This window comes from Bacillus rossius, chromosome 1 (assembly GCF_032445375.1).
Source record: "Bacillus rossius redtenbacheri isolate Brsri chromosome 1, Brsri_v3, whole genome shotgun sequence".
Classification (NCBI taxonomy): Eukaryota; Metazoa; Arthropoda; class Insecta; order Phasmatodea; family Bacillidae; genus Bacillus; species Bacillus rossius.
Genome location: NC_086330.1, coordinates 88,138,019 through 88,154,632, shown reverse-complemented (window position 1 = coordinate 88,154,632; position 16,614 = coordinate 88,138,019). Strand labels below are relative to the sequence as shown.

Genomic DNA, 16,614 nt, shown 5'->3' with positions numbered 1-16,614 from the left:
CGTACAAAAACTAGCCATTCCTTTTAAAAATTTTTCCAATATTCATTCCCTGAGGTTCACAGCAATGGCTACCATGTTTGCACTGTCCGTCAGGAATGGAACCTAGATCGCTTTGGTGGGGGCAGGTGACCTGATCACTCTAGCACTGCTACTCCTTTGACCACTGCTGCCCTTTGTACCTCATAGATTTGTGACAAGACTTAAGATGTTTGATGAAGGAGTCCCATGCAAGCTGTTTCAGGGTGTTGGCGCTCTTGTCCGCAGGCTGCATGTACAAGTTCCGGGCAGGCAGCAAGGGGTCGGCGCAGCGGTGGTGCCGGCGGCTCGAACAAGCCACGCGTGGCTCTGAAGACAAGCCCCGTCCCCAGAACCTGATGACCTTCGACTGATACCTCTCGAACCAACCCAGCACCACGTATCATCGCTTTATCAAAACAGGGTTATGTTTAGGAATTTTTTTAAAAATTTTTCATTTGTAAAGGTACACCACCAGTAGGGGTAGAAAAAGATTCACAGAGGTTTTGTGAGTGATTTCAGCAGCTGACTGAAGCTATACATATCGACACTTGTCTGTTGATAGGTGGGTACATGTGGCCATCAGGATTGTGTGGCATGTTACTACGGTGTATGTTTTAATTGCTTTTATATCAAATCAGTTAATTTTGACATGAACTGGATAATGGGCCAAAAAAATTAATTAAAAATGTTTATTTAATTGTTTACCTGAGTGAAAGGAAAATATTTAATTTTACTGGCTCCTGAAAATTAAATTAGCTTGGCTTGTGTGGTCAAGTAGAGGTCTGCTTTCTTCACCATACAATAACCTGGATTGTACTTGTCTTTTGATTGCATAGCATGTTCAGTAGCATGAGATCTACGATGGTTGGCTGGAGTTGTGGGCCGTTGATGGCTGTGTGATGAATTGTATTTCAAGTGATTTCTGTTGAATCAATATTTTTAATTTATAGTTTTGTCTTGTCATAGTGTAGCTTTTATACTTTGCATAGTTTAGTATTACCAGTGTGTGGCTGTACCTGCTACTGCTCTGTGACCTGATAGGGTAGCTCGTGTGTTGCATGGAAGGCCAGAATGGCAGTGGGGCCATGCCACTTCTCATTCAACTACCGCACTATGGTAAGTTCATGCTGAATGGAAGCTGAGGGGTTATTTCACAATCATTGCTATTTCACGTACTTTATTAGAGTTTGGCCATATCATCCTTTAGTATTATCGTTGCTTTAGTGAAAAGATCATTGGGAACCATACATTTTACTGCAAAATTAATGTGATATTGGGAAAATGTTCAGTACTGTATTGCTATTCTTGCAACAAAGAATACACTTTAGTTACACTTGTTAATTTTGCCTTTTTTTTTCTTACAATATTATGTGGTTTCATTCAGTGTCAATATTTCCATTATTTTATACTTTGCGGCATTTTGCAAAATCTTTTATTCTCTGTCCTATTAAATGTGCATTTCTGGATTCTCACTACACGTATGCCTGTATGAGTGTTTGGTTTTATTTTGATATTAATGTCGTAAGCACATATGCATTCGTCATTATCTCATAGGCAGAGATTTGGGCATTAAAAGGAATTGATCTATTTTACGTTAGCAGCGGTGGAAACTGCCGACATGTCTTAACACGTGAGAGAAATATTGTTTGCTTGTAATAATAGTTAATTTGCAGTGCTTCCCTGGTGATGTTACAACTGTGTGTGATTTTTTGGAGGCTGTCTCTTATTTGTCTCACATTCTGCACATTCTGGTAACTGGAGCATCGCAGCAGTCTGAAGCTGCTTGCAATATTAATGGCTGTGGAAGGAAGTGAATCTCATGTCTGGTGTGTTGCTCTGCATTGCGGCTGCATTGCCAGATGTAGTCTGTAGTATGTACTGTCCTGCTCGTCCCTCGAAAGGTCCCCGCTCTGGCTGCCGTATCTTCTCCGCGGTGGGTTGACATACGGTAGTCGTCGGTTTGTTAGTAAAAGTTTCATATTGTGCCTTTTTTAAATTTCTCGTTGTGTTTTCTGGCCTTTGTATATGTGTCGTGCTTGTTCCGTTATTGGGTGATCTGCATTTCTGCCAAAGAAAATTTTTTGTGATACTATAGGCTGCCACGTTAGTACTTGTTCCACTGGGAAAAACCAGGTTTACATGCGCTATGTACTGTTCATTGGGGCTTTCTTACTGATTGGCAGTGCTATAATATTATATCACAGAAATATACTTCTAAAACCATATTGTTCTTTGCAAAGGGTTCTAAGCTATAATAATGTCTAGTGATGATGTAGTTTTAAGATTATTTTATCTTTAATCTTTTATATCATACTCATTGTTTCCTGTGATAAAAATGTTCTGAAAATTGATAGTATTTTTGTTAGTAAAATTAATTTTTTTTAAAATTTGTTTTGTAGAAAAATAATTGCGTAAAATTGTAGAAAAGTTGTGAACTGTAATTATTTAAACGTAAGCTCTGCATTGTCAGTTTTGTCAGTTGGATGCTAGTGAACTGACTAAACCTCTGGACAGAACCACTTACATAAACCTAGTCACATTTACTGTTTGAAAAATGTCTGGCCTCGTAAATTAGACAAAAAAAACAGTTACAATAGTGTAATTAATATACATGTATGTGAGGCAGAAAGCAAAAAGAGACTTCTGTCGACTTTTTCAGGTTTTTAGTTAATTATATTTTTGAATTAAGCTCTAATTTCTGAAAAAAATTGATGCAAAAATCAGGTGTGTGTGATTTTTTTTTAATATTACGGCCATTTAAATTTTTTTAAAATGAAAATGGCTGTTATGAAAAAAAAAAAAAACACTTAAACCCATTCAAACACAGAATATTTAATTTATTTTTCACATTTAAGAAATAATTATGGTATGAAACAAAAGCAGAAAATATCCTCTTTTAAACAAAATAAAAATATCTCTCATATACTAAAGTCTTCAAAATTTAAACTGAGCGTTTGCGATGCTGCTTTGAATGTTCAGGAACGGGTTGAGGGTTATTTGGGTCAGTACCACCAGTCCGGTCATGTTTTTGAACAGGTACTCTTCATGGCATTCCATCTGGAATTTCCACTGCTGGAAATCCGTCAGGTCCATTTTCGGTTTTGAAGATCTAGTGTATTTAAATACTAGTTTCCAGCAATCTCATTTGTGCATGAACTTTGCCTTTGTAATCACTATCAAACTCGAAGTGGTTATGAGTGATAAGGGGCACTTTCTTGGCACCATTGGTGTGAAGAAATTGTATCCGGTCATAAATTTTAATGGCAACTTAACCTTTCTCATTTGCAACCATTGCAGCAGAATCCACTTGTGTTGTAGGTGTTGACTGATCAATGCAATCGATGGAGATACATTGTGGTAATCCCAAATTTTTTCTTCAAAAGTCTGAAGGCCCAATTGCAGGCAAATTTATTAGTCTTATCGGCATGAACGACAAAACTATTTTTTTTTTGTTGACATACCCTCCGTGCCAAGTACCCCAGTAAGATGTTATTTTTATTTTGTCCTACGTAGTTGTCGGCATGGATAAACATAGTTTGTTCGCCCAAAGTGTTATTATCCAGGTGGTGATGGACAGACTGATGATAAGATAGGAACCTTTTGTTGTACTGGCACACTTGGGAATGGGGTACATAGTTAACTTGTTTGTACATTGTCTTGCACATCATTATGTCAAAAATACCAACTTTAAATGCCACTAAGAAATTGATAGGGTCAGACTGCAAAGGGTTGCTAGGTATGTGCATTTGTTGTGCCATATCAAAACTGTAATGTACAGAAGATTTGTCATTTTCTAAGTTATCTAGTTTTTTTATAGTATCATTTTAGTACTTTCTTTCTGTAGAAACAATCTGCAGTGGGGATTTTGTTTCCTCAATCGTTTGCATCTTTTGCTCTTCCGAAATTAAAGCCATGGCTTCTCCAGTAGTAAAATGTTTCTGGCATAAAGCACATAGATCGGTTCTGGGTTTCATTTCTACTATAGCAAGACAAATACTTTGTCAGATGTTACTAAAAACCTTAAAGTGTACAGTTTTTTTAATCATGTCATGTCATCTCTAAAGGAAACCTTGTAAGTTTCACATATTTTAACGTAGTCACTGGAAGGCAGTAGTCTTAGACATGTTTGGTACACTTACTGCTTCTGCCTGGCAAGATTATGGCATGCTTTTCTGCATAATGGTTAAGAAATTTAACAACAAACTCAGTATTTGAAAAAGATGTCACATCCTTTTTCATTTTTCCTGTGTTACAATGCTCTTTAACAACCAATCCTGTAGTGTTATACATTTTAATATTGATTTGTTGATAAACACAAATGTGTTTTTGTTTTTGCAAACTGACCTTCCTTTCAACATGTAATTGGTTCGCGAGATTTTGTGCGAAAATTCTTTAGCAGAAAATAATTTGAAACAATTTTCTTTACTCTGGAAAATTTGTCACCAAATTATGGTCATTTTTAACATTGAGTGTGTTGACAAGACATTACAATTGTCAACTGTAATCAAATCATGCCCACAATCATTTTCATCAACTTCTTGGTTATCCCCTCTTGTCTCAATTCGAATAATATCTTCTACATCAATAAGATTTTCAGTTACAGGAAGTTCATCCAATTTTGGAATGTTTGTTAAGAATGAAGAGTCTGAATTGCTTACCAAATCTTCTCATCCAGATAGCTCTTCTTTTTTCACTGCTTTAATCACTGCTTAATAAACATATTTCAGTAAAGTAATCAGCATACACATTATAGTCTTCATCACTTATATTTTCACCATCTAATCCTATATTATTTAAAATACTTAAAAATTTTTATTCAATCATTTTGGAAGTGAAACTTCTTTACTGATGCAACAATTTTTGAGTGTTATGAAAATTCTGATTGCATTAGGGGAATAGTTAGGTGTGTGGTAGAGGTGGGTTGTTACAGCAATTTTCGGTATCTGTTCCAACCTGATACTGATACAGTAATGTACCTAGTTACAAGTATCTGATACTTTTGTATCAGAGCAGTAGCGGTACCTGGAATCGACAAGGTATCAGCATTCTCGTTTCAGGGTACACATCCTCCGTGCCGTCATCACCAGCGTAAAAAGGTATCGGTGTCTCTGATACATTATTTATCACGCCCGGTAATTCTCTACCTCTGTTACTCTCATGCCCGCCTGATACAGCCAGTATCAATCAGTTCAACATTCACTGCAGTTTGTCCTGGCCGTGTATTAATTACCACCATGTACATTGTTGCGGGCTGTCATGCTTTGTAGTTAGTATCTTTATAGTGAAATAAGGAATGGATAAGTGCAGGAAAAAGACTTCATTTGTGTGGAATTTTTTTACGGAAAATAATGAGTTTGCTAATTGTAATTTGTGTAAACAAAAACTGAGTTATAAATCATCATCGACTAATCTGAAGAAACATTTGAAACGTAAACATTGATATAGTATGCTCACTAATGTACGTATCTGTTTTTTTTATTTTTAATTTTTGATAAAATCGTGATCTTTTAATGTATGAAAACACTAGTTACTAATTGTTTTCGGAAAAAAGTCCTAATGTTGATTACATCTGTTATTAGTGTCAACTGAGAATTTATTTGCATTTTCATAGCTGTTAGGTGCACAAATATAAATATTATATCTTGTATTAATGTACTTTTTAATATTAAAATTTCATTAGTTTTATTATTGAACGAGACTGTGCACGCACTGCGCACTGAGCATTTTTTGATGTGGGACAATAACCAAACGACTCGTAACAATTTCGCTTTGCGCCTCTCCTTCAACGCCTTCCCCTGCGCTTCCTCCCCTACATTATTTCCCTTCTTTATCCCTTATTTGTCGTTCCTGCTCCCTCCCCTTTCACAAGCTCCGCCCAAGTGACCGTCATCTGCGATCGGGTTCTGCGCACATTGGCAGTGGTGTTGTTCCAGGCGAATTCTGAACTGATACTAAAGTACTTTATACTTTTCAAGTGTACTCGTTTGCCGTACCTGATACAGGCGCGTATCATTGCCAAAGTATCATGTTGATACTTTTCGACCCACCTCTAATGTGTGGTGGGGAAACTGGTAGAGCAGTAGAGTGTGTCAGCTGCGACACCACTCCATTGCATGCGCTAGCAGTCGAATAGGAAGACGTCAAAAAAAATGGGGGTGGGGGGGTGGATAGGTGCGTAGGTGCGTAGTGGAGCATGCTATATGCTAGTTGTAATGGCTGGAAGGGAAAGAGAGAATTAATGCAGCAGTGATGCTATGGAATTCTCATAACACTGCTTGTGTTTGTTTACTCTTCGTAATGGCTGCCAATTGACGCAGCTATTTTCTTATATGAAGAATCTAAATTTTTTTTATTTGTTTGAAAAAGAGTTATTGATTTGTGCAATTGAGTTTATAATTATCATTAATTTTTATGTGGATGGTTTGATCAAAAATGAAAATAATTAATCCACTATTTATACCTAAAAAGCAAGAAGTTTCACTTCTCTCGTGCATGGACTCCACGTGAACAATTTTTTAAATTTCAGGTCACACAACACTCACCATGAAAATATTGTAAAACAAAATAACAATACCAGGCGTGTAGCTCAGCTTATTGGTTGACAGCTGTTTGCACGATTGCCATCCTATATTTGTGAACAATATAAATATTCATAGAAAAAAACTACTCACAAATTATGACAGTTAATAATGATTATTAATAGCTGATAATAATATTAGCAACTTTATATGTGGCTAATACATCTATGAAGGAAAAGGTACCTGAAGTTGGAGCAGAAATTTTTATAACCAGAAAATGTTCTGTTTAGAGAAGCTCTTTGTAATTCTCTCAATTGCTGATATAATTCAGGAGAAGCTTGTTTTTAAAGTGATACATAGTGGACTAGTGCATTTATGAAAAGAGACCTCTTGTCAGTTTTTTCATGAGTGACAAGATATATATTTTCCAAGGCCGAACATTGACTGCTTTATCAATTATTTTAAGTGTTTCATACAATTTTATCAGTTTTGTAATCAAAACAAAATGTAAAGGACAAACTGAACTATATAATCACAAAAATCTGAAAATCAATAAATTTGACCCAAACCACTAATTTTGACTGTACTGAAAAATTTGACATCGTCGACAAGAGGTTCCTTTTTGCTTTCCACCTCACATATGTGTGTCAAGTGTGTGTTTGTAAACACTGACGTTTTCTCCAGAACTATCCTCTGCCCCCTCACTTGTGGTTATGGTGATATATAGCCCTTAGTCTCCATTGATAGGGACAGAAATTTATGGTTTTATTTTTAGGCCAATTTTGTTTTTAAAACAGTAGATTTCAGTGTTACTGTTTTTATTTTTATACATTATATTTATTCATGAAAATGTTGTATTATTTAACAAATATGAAACCAAAATATTTCTTAATACTTATTTCACCAAAATATGTAGTAATTTTTTGAATGACACATGAACATGATGCACTAAAAAAATTTATAAAAACCATGTCTCGAAAAGAACTACTCAGAAAAATAAAAATAAATCTCCATATTTTCGAATGTTTGAAAAATGTGCCAATGTGATTAATGTAAATTATACAACTAATAAGAAATAGTCAAGCTCAAACATGATATTCATTTTTTTCCACTACATTTTGTTAATAAATTTTGGTACAAAAGTAATGCTAAAGTATTAAATTCAATGAATTTACAATACAGGAAAAATTTTTGTGTAATTAGTTACGTTTGGTCAAATTGCTGATTGATTTCACGTTTTTAGTTGGGCCATTCCATTGTCACGTACGGGACATTTGTAAAAATTTTCATACCGATAATTCTATAAAAAATTATATTATAAGGGGTATATTCATGTGTTTTCTTGGTTTCTACAGAAGTTACACATTTAGTGTAAATTTTCAGCTTAAGACATGATAAGAAATACCTTTGTTAACAACATATTGCTGTCAAATGTAACCGTCACGTATGGGACACATATAGTCAACCATTAGTTTCAAGAGGACACGTTTTACTGAAACTTTAGCCCGAATTCTAGCATGATATTCTTGTATTATTTTTTGTGAGAACTTATAAGAATAAGAAAAACAGACATCAATAAATGCATGAAAAAACTCCAATAATGAATCAGAAACAATTTTTTTTTCTGTTTGTCACGTACGGGACAATGCTGTCACGTATGGGACATTTACATTAGTAAGATTGTGCTGAATAAATTTTTCAGTAGAATATTAAATTAAGTTGTACTTTCTAGGCTTCTGGGTTGTAGCCGCGTCAAAATCAAAGTGTTCATCGACGTTTCAGTCGACGTTACAGTCGCCATCATCAGGGAGCAGATTAATTGAATTAATCTCTCCCTGATGATTGTGACTGTGACGTCGACCGAAACGTCGGTGAAAACTTTGATTTTGACGCGGCTACAACCCAGAAGCCTAGAAAGTACGGACAACGGCCGCGAAAGCCTGCGCTGTTTATTGAAATAAGTTGTGTTGAAAAAAAATTAAATTTACACAACCTGACTCATAGATATATGTTAAGCGAAATTGATTAAATGTAACTAAATAAAATGATAGAGTAGTTCTACCTGCCTATATCCTAACTAAAAAAAAAATTAATAACAAAACTGTTACTCTGTATGGTCATAAAGATCACTTTAAATGTCAATAAATTTAAACAGTCCTCTGTTGTTCACCACTACTGGAGGAGAAATCTCTCTTGCTACATCTTCTTTTAAATAACAAATGCAGTCTGGTTGTCGAGGCCACTTGAAGTGATGTGGGGGACCTGTAGGGACCATCACTGACACCTGCACTTGATCTCCGCTTGCATCCACCACTTCTCCAGGGTACTCTTTTCCTTCGTAGCATACGACTACCCATTTTCCAGGGAAGTTGAATAGATTCCCTTTCGGATTGGAGAGTGCAATTTTTGTAGACAGTGCATTGTTTTTTGCATAGAACCCTGACGAAGTGCTACATGTAATAATGTGGAATTCCTTGATTCCTGGGATCGAAGGGACATTTCTCCAAGGATTTTGGGATAAAATTTCATTCCTAATGTGGTCCTCTTCTATATACCATAAATGGCTTTTGGTATCAAGTTGTGCAGCTACTTCTGCAAAATCCTTAGCTGACTGTATTGTGCATCCCTCCCCTTGCGTCATCATTTTCATTCTTACTAAGCGTTTAATATTGCCACCAACACCATCTACTACACCTTTACCATGAGATGTCGCAAAGTATTTCCAGGTAAATGTTCTGTTGTGTTTCTGGTTCAATATTTCCAATGTTTTCACCATGAATTTATTTTTAAACTCTGAAGAGGGCCCATCACTCCAAATTATTTCTTCAGAAATTGCAGAATTTTCTTTAAGTATTTCTGTGTAAAAGAAATCCAAGAACACAAAGACTGTGTCCTTATCCTTATTTTTTGTATCTGAACAAAGTATATAAGTTTTGCAATTTCCATTACAAAAAACAGCAGCAGTGAATAAAACAACACTAGCACGAGACCACAAAGCACTTTGTATTTCATTTTGATACTCACAACTGAAAGACATTGCGAAATCAACCTCCAGAACACGCTTTGTACCATTTGCTTTGTCCTTCTCAAACTCATCATGTTGTATTCTTTTGGTGTTTACATGGAGCATCATTTTAGGCATATCTGCTATCAATTTTTCATATATATATATATCACCTAAACAGTCTTCTTTTATAACTAACTTAATTTTGTTTTCATCATTTTTCTTCCATTCTTTCCAAGTGGTTTTAGAATCTGGTTCTCTTGGGACTACCATTCGTTTCCCATTACTACAAACTTCACAGAGGTTCTGCCAACACAAAGAGTTCAAGCTATCATTGCACAACAGATTTTTCCAAAATTCATTGTTGTATGTATGTTTTAAGGCCTTAAGTTTTAAAATGAAGTTCTCGTGTATTCTGCATTTACACTGCTCTGCAGGAGTCTCTTTAAGTAACAAAACATTTTTTGGCCTTAGACTACAAAATTTAGAGTAACCAATTTTATAATCTGGATTTTCTTCTTTGAATATATAAAATGCTTCATGCAGAAACATAGTCATAAAGTGCTTTTGTAATTTAACTTTTTTTCTATTTTCCCACACAGTTAATACATCTTTCATCCCTGGGCATATGTATACTATATCTGGACGATAGAAAAAATTTATAACAGAAGTCTCTTCTTTACAACTGTTTCTAGTTCCAGCAATACTTTCTTCCATTGTCGTAGTCAGTTGAAGACCAATGCGTTTAGCAAGACCTGTCACAACAGCTTTTTGTTTTCGTGGTGAGTTTGGTAAGGCCCTTGCAGTCTTCCAAACTGCTTTTGATAATGTCTGCTTGCAACTGTAAGGTGTGCCAGAGGAAGACATATCAGAACTGTTTGCTTTTGCTGCATTTTTAGCATTTTTCTTTGCTCTCTGAAGTCTTTTCCTATTTCTTTCATAAATTTTTTGGGCAGCCTTGTCTTTCACTGTCATTTTCTTTTTCTTATTCTTTCTCAGTTCCTTAATCCGTTTCCTTTCCTTCTCAAGATAACCATCTGGATCTGCAGTCTTTTGTTTTTCCCTCATTTTTTTCATCCAAGAAGCACTTGTTGTCTTCTTAGATTCCATATTTGTCACTGAAAACCAATTAAATTGATTACTAAAAGTAAAACATTGAAATAATAAATTTATGTAACACATAATATGTTATTTTAGATAGGTGAATATTCTACATATTTTGGGTAAAACATTATATTTTTCATATGTCCCGTAGGTGACGTCACGTACGGGACATGATTGTATCTCAAAATTTTTATTGTTTTTAATGCAATTAAAACATATAAAAATTAGGTTAGCTACCTGCATTCTAATACAGTTTGAATTTATATAAGTAAGATATAATAACAATTTGTTCCTGATGAAACATGAAACATAACCTAAATTTGTCACGTACGGGACATCTTCAACACTCACAATTGAATAATTAATTTAGTAGCAATAAAATGTTATTAAATTATTTTTTTGCAAGAAATATGTTTGTGCATAACCTATATTTTGAACTTAAATATAAATATACATTCATTTATGTGACATGTACTTACCAAAGAACCTGAAAGTAGCCTCTCTATGAGCAAAATAGAAACAGTTGAATAGCAGCCACATTAGAATCAATAAAACAGCTGTTCAATGTTAAATGAGTCAAAATTCAACATTGTCTGTCAAAGACCATAACTTTAAAATCTTTTACGTAATGTTTTCTCAACCAGAAAAAAAAACATTTAAATTAATAAAACTTCCTAATTTTCATGGAATGGCCCAGTTACATTTTGGTGTGAAAGGGTGTATTAAATAGCATTTCGGTGACAAGTGTTGTATTAACATGTTTTGTAGTGTTATTTCGGGTTTATCACAATTCACCACATCATCTTGTCCCCACCCATTGATAATAAGAGAGTTAGGTAGCAGAGTCCGTGTGTGGGTAGTAAAACTATTCTTAACACATTACAGTTTATTCATGATAACCCCGAAAATGTTTTATGATGTTTTAGAATAGACTCACTGAGTAGTTAAGTAGGTATACTGGTGGGTGGCAAAGATTTATGAACATTAGGCCTGTGCGATTATTCTAATATGAATAAGAATAGTTTATTATTAGTATTTGATTAAACCTTGAATATTAACACTTTGAGATAATGAATATTCATTTGCTTGCAAATATATTACCTCCTCCCTACCCTAATGCAGTTGTCGCTTGTGCGATATAAATACCCATTTTTGATGTTCTAATGGGAGTTGTTGCAATTATTGACCGAGCCATTCGGGACACGTTTGCTGCCGCACTGAATTACTTGATTGGTGTTGTAACAATTGACATGTACCTGAAAGAAACTCATCCAATCACAAAATACAAACGATGCTACAGTGTTTTAACTCTCAGCTAGTTTTGAAATCCTTTCATGAAATTTGTGTGCCTCTAACAATAAGCAATTTTTTAAACGTGCAGCAAGTATTCAAAGTTTTGTCACTACTCTCTCGCTAAACAGTAATGGAAAACTCATGTGAACGATTCAAAACACAGCCAATTTGTGGCTCTTTAAACTTGAAAACAAAATGTTATTTGTATTCATTTCGTCACATGTACCAGTAGTGGGGAGATTGTTCTAGAAACCAAAATCTTCTGGCACATTCTAGAATGTTGTGGTGGAGATACATTCCAGCTCAGCAGGGTCTATATATGGGCTTGCAAGACCCATGCATCTGTATACTACTTTAGTAAAGAAAATGTATTAGAACTAACACATACCTTTCTTAAATGGTAAAATATCAGCAATACCCAGAGATTGCAAAAGTGAGGGCACTTGTTATTAGCTAGTTTTTTTTTTTTTTTAAAAAGTCCATTATTTTGTTAACATAGTTAAATTTAGTTTTTTTTATGCTTTTGATGTATGGCATGTGTAGAAAATTCAAATTTTTGAATGTAAATATGAATAACTCATTTGTGATCAATTCAACTTTGAATACGAACATTTAGAAACAACCAGTATTCAGTTGGATATGAATAGTATTTGACAAAGCATACCTCATAATTGAGTCTTTACCAATGTTCATTGTTGGGTTGCCATTTGTGCAATATAACTTACGAGTTAAGTTGTTTTAATGGGACTGTATAAGCAAAAAACATATACAAAACTTGGCATTTTAAACAGGCAACAAGTATTCAAAGCTATTTTAAGAATTTCTTGCAAAACAGTAGAAAAAAATATTGAGTGTTGATTCAAAACACTGACTATTTGAGACATTTCAAACTCGAAAACAAAATATTATTTCTATATGTTTTGTCACATGTACCAGAAGTGAAAAAGAAAATAGAAATGTTCGCAATCGTGGACAACAATACAAAACATGGACATTCCTTTGCGATGGCAATCAGAATAAATGAACATAATGGTTGAGCATATAAATCAGTAATCACAGTAGTCTACCACTCTCCGACACAGTAGAAGCTTATTGCATTTTGTTTTTGACTCATCTGTTTTGTTGTTAATGTAAATAATTGTTTTGGTTTCCTGAGGGAATTAGCAGAAAATGTGTTTGTAATATTACTGAACTAAATTAAAGATTACCTGGCTGCGTTTAACACCAAAAAACTCATGAATAAATAGGGTTTAAATTGTAGCATTCCAGGCCCTTATCCACTCAACATTATAAAATTATTTATGTCAATGTTTTATATGTTGAGAGGGTAAGGGCCGGCAATGCTTCATTACCCCCCTCCCCGCCGTCTAATTCCATTTTCGCAAACAAATTAAAAAATACATTTGAGAATTTTCACCAAAAAAATGAGACTGAAAAACTCTAAAACATACCTTTTCATCATGATCAAATGCAAAAAAAATACAGAACTTCAATGCACACATTACTATAACAAATTCTTTGGTAGCACCTAAAGATACCTCTTACATTTGAAATGTTTCAAATAGTATTTTGGATCATCCACTCAATTTTTTTCCTACCATTTTGCAAGAAAATTTTCATTTCTTGCCATGATGGAAAATTAAAATAAGATATTCCTACAGGCCTAATGAGCATGGCATGTACTGTTAAGAAGCTTTCATGCTGTCAGTGAAATATGGAGAGCTGTTTCATTGTTATGAACACTGTCTGTGACAATTACCTAGACTGAAAAGAAATCCCAACTGATGTTCTGTACCCGCTTGCTCAAGTATATAGTTTGACTGGCCAGTGAGTCTATCTGCTCTATCGCCTGAGTTTCACTTGTTTCACATATTAATTTCCAGCATCAAACACTCCACTAACTCGGATAGTAAATACAACATAGCCGAATGACAGAGCCCCGACTTGCTTTATGAACATTCTTTCATTGCTGCTAGAGTTCAAAATGTTTGCAATTATAATTATTGGACTGAGATGTATAACAACATTTGACACTTCTGGCTTTGATTATATCAAACACTGTAGAAATACGTTGCATTGCCCAATGAGCAATAGATTCAAGCTGAAGGTACTCTGCCACACACACGCCTACTGAACAAATCTGCAAAATGATCATGTTTGGTGCACTGTGGAAAACATTCCCAGTGATGAAATGCAACATAACTTCAGAAAGACTTCATTTCTGAAGCTGAAATAACTTGAGTACGTCACACACTGCAAGAACCTTCCCTGAAACTGATTGCCTCACATAATGAAAAAGCAAGGAAGGAGCACCAGGTTAACTTCCAGACAAAGATCAATTATTTGACTTCTTTAAGTGCCAAACAATCTTTACGCTTCCACTTTCATTACACTAAGACTCTGTGGTACTGCCCTCTTACCACAGAGTACAGACCCCAAAAACTGAGCCACTAGCTGGGTGTTAGCCAAAATCTCAAAACTTTTGTTGAATGAGAAAATACACACACCAAACGCCCTATCTCTGGTTTCTTGGCAAAAGGTTAAGAAGAAAATTGTAGCGCTAAAAGAACTGGCATGAAAAATACAATAATAAAATTCCCAGTTACCCAGAACAAATTTAATGCAGATGAACACATGAAATTATAAGCTACTACCTGAATACATTGTGTTATTAAACTATAAGGTAGTGAGTACAATAACGTGCATAGTACAGACACTGTAAAACATTCTCCCAAAAAACCATCAGCATATAACCAAATCTTAACGATCAATACAACTACATTAATGCCTAACAACAGCAAGAATTGTAAATTTGATTAAAAAGTTATGAAATGAATGTAATTGGTATATATGTATTCATTTTTATGAAGGCATATGTGCAGGAGTCTCAAAAATGTCTTGACACCTAAGATTATTAATTATATTAATAAATAGAAAATACAATAACATTAATCAGTTCTCATCAGCTCAAGTGTAAATTGGCATTAGCAAGTTTCTTCTCCTAGTGATCTAACCAGGTCAAATGAAAAATATACTAATCATTCAAGTCCGGGTGTTGACTGCTGATGTCATTTTACGAACTTTTCAAAATTTTAAAGTCCTTACACAGAGGTTTATTGTCAACTGGCTGTTACCACTCAGCTGCTTTGCTCTGGATGACTTTCAGGGGGAATGAAAGTTCAATAGCCAACACTTCCATGATAACAAACGTCTTTAAACAACCAGAAGAGATTTACCAGCAACCTGCAATTTTTGATCTATCATAAAATGTGAGCCTTTGTGAACATTGCGTTAGCTCGGCTTTGGCGCACTACATTCGAATGTCCATAGTTGGCATTAGGGTTCCTTGTAAATAACAGAAAATTTTTACTTGACAGCAGCAATATGCAAATTTATAGTGCAGCAAAAAATTGTTAAAAAAGGTTAGTGAGGCCAGAAGAAATTGTTGCACACTAATCACTGTAACCTGAATTTGAGGTGACTGTTCTGCAAAACTATTCTTGGGGTAGTAAATGGCAGGCGGGACGCGGGAGTGGGTAAACTTAACAGTCTGCACCAAAATTATGTGCCACTGTTCCAAGGCTCCAGTATGATCATGGCCAGTGTAGCAGGCCGGCGGCAGTACCTACATGGCCTCTTGCAGGCCACCTCGCGAGCAGCTCCTTCCTTGGCCGGGTTTCGCTTGCAAGTCAGGCACACCGCCTCAGCTGCTCTGATTTTCACAGACCTAGCCGAGTACTGCCAGCGCTCGCTGCGGTCGTCAACGTGAAAAACAATTCCCACTGCCAACAGCGAGCATATAGTAGCTTGTTTTGACAGACATTTACCAAACCATGATAAATTTGCTGTTACCTTATTAAAAAATTAAGTAATTAACATCCAAATAACCAAGAAAAAGTAATAAGAATTTATGCCAGTTAATAAATTTCTGCAGACTAAATTACAACAGCTTTTGAAAGAAACCAAAAACAAGAGAACAATTTTAAAGGCACCAAGTGCCAACTTTAAACAAAAATTAACATAGCAGAAAATATGTTGCTAACCAACACAATACCACAGAAATACATCAAACACTACGTAATCAGTTTAACTAGACTATTTCCTTGAATTTTAAAAGACACACTTTTAATTAAAATCAAACTACGATGGCAACATTGTGTGTGTTGAACACGTGACAGTCAACCCCACCCATTCGCTGAACCTCGGTTAACATTACCATATAATGTACTATATGAAAACTAATATACAATTTAAATAATGGAATTATATTAAGTATGAATATGTTCTGGATCTATATTTAACAATATCTTTAAATGAAAATTGTCAGTTATGATAGTTTAATTAAATAATAGTATTAATTTAAGATATGACAAGTTTCTAATTTTTACTCCATTTGTCTATTTTATTCAACTGTATTTACAGTTCCCATCTCTCTAAAATTTTCTGCACAAGTACTAATAAAAACTCGACAATGGTACACTGAATCACCTTGTTAAATTCCAGTATGACTGACATAAACAGCTACTTTTCAACTTGCCAAATGCTAGCCAGTGTTTTGAACATGAATTCCAAAAGACAGCAATGAAGATAAGAGATGGCATAAAGCATTGGTCTGCTGTGGGGAACTTTTTATTCATTGAAGACTATTTTTATTATAGTACAATTAATTGTTTCTGT

The 16,614-nt window shown here is 34.8% G+C and overlaps 1 protein-coding gene across 10 annotated transcripts in view; it reads left to right on the top strand.

Moving 5' to 3' along the window:
• The window catches only part of LOC134539288 (ras-specific guanine nucleotide-releasing factor RalGPS2-like), a 59,020-nt gene extending 50,289 nt beyond the window's left edge, over positions 1-8,731 (top strand). For all 10 annotated transcript variants that reach the window (XM_063381231.1, XM_063381217.1, XM_063381237.1 and 7 more), the window contains one exon: positions 265-8,731. In XM_063381231.1, coding sequence (XP_063237301.1) covers positions 265-389 — 125 coding nt within the window. In that variant the 3' untranslated portion in view covers positions 390-8,731. The remainder of the gene's footprint in view (positions 1-264) is intronic.
• The last annotated feature ends 7,883 nt before the right edge of the window (positions 8,732-16,614 follow it).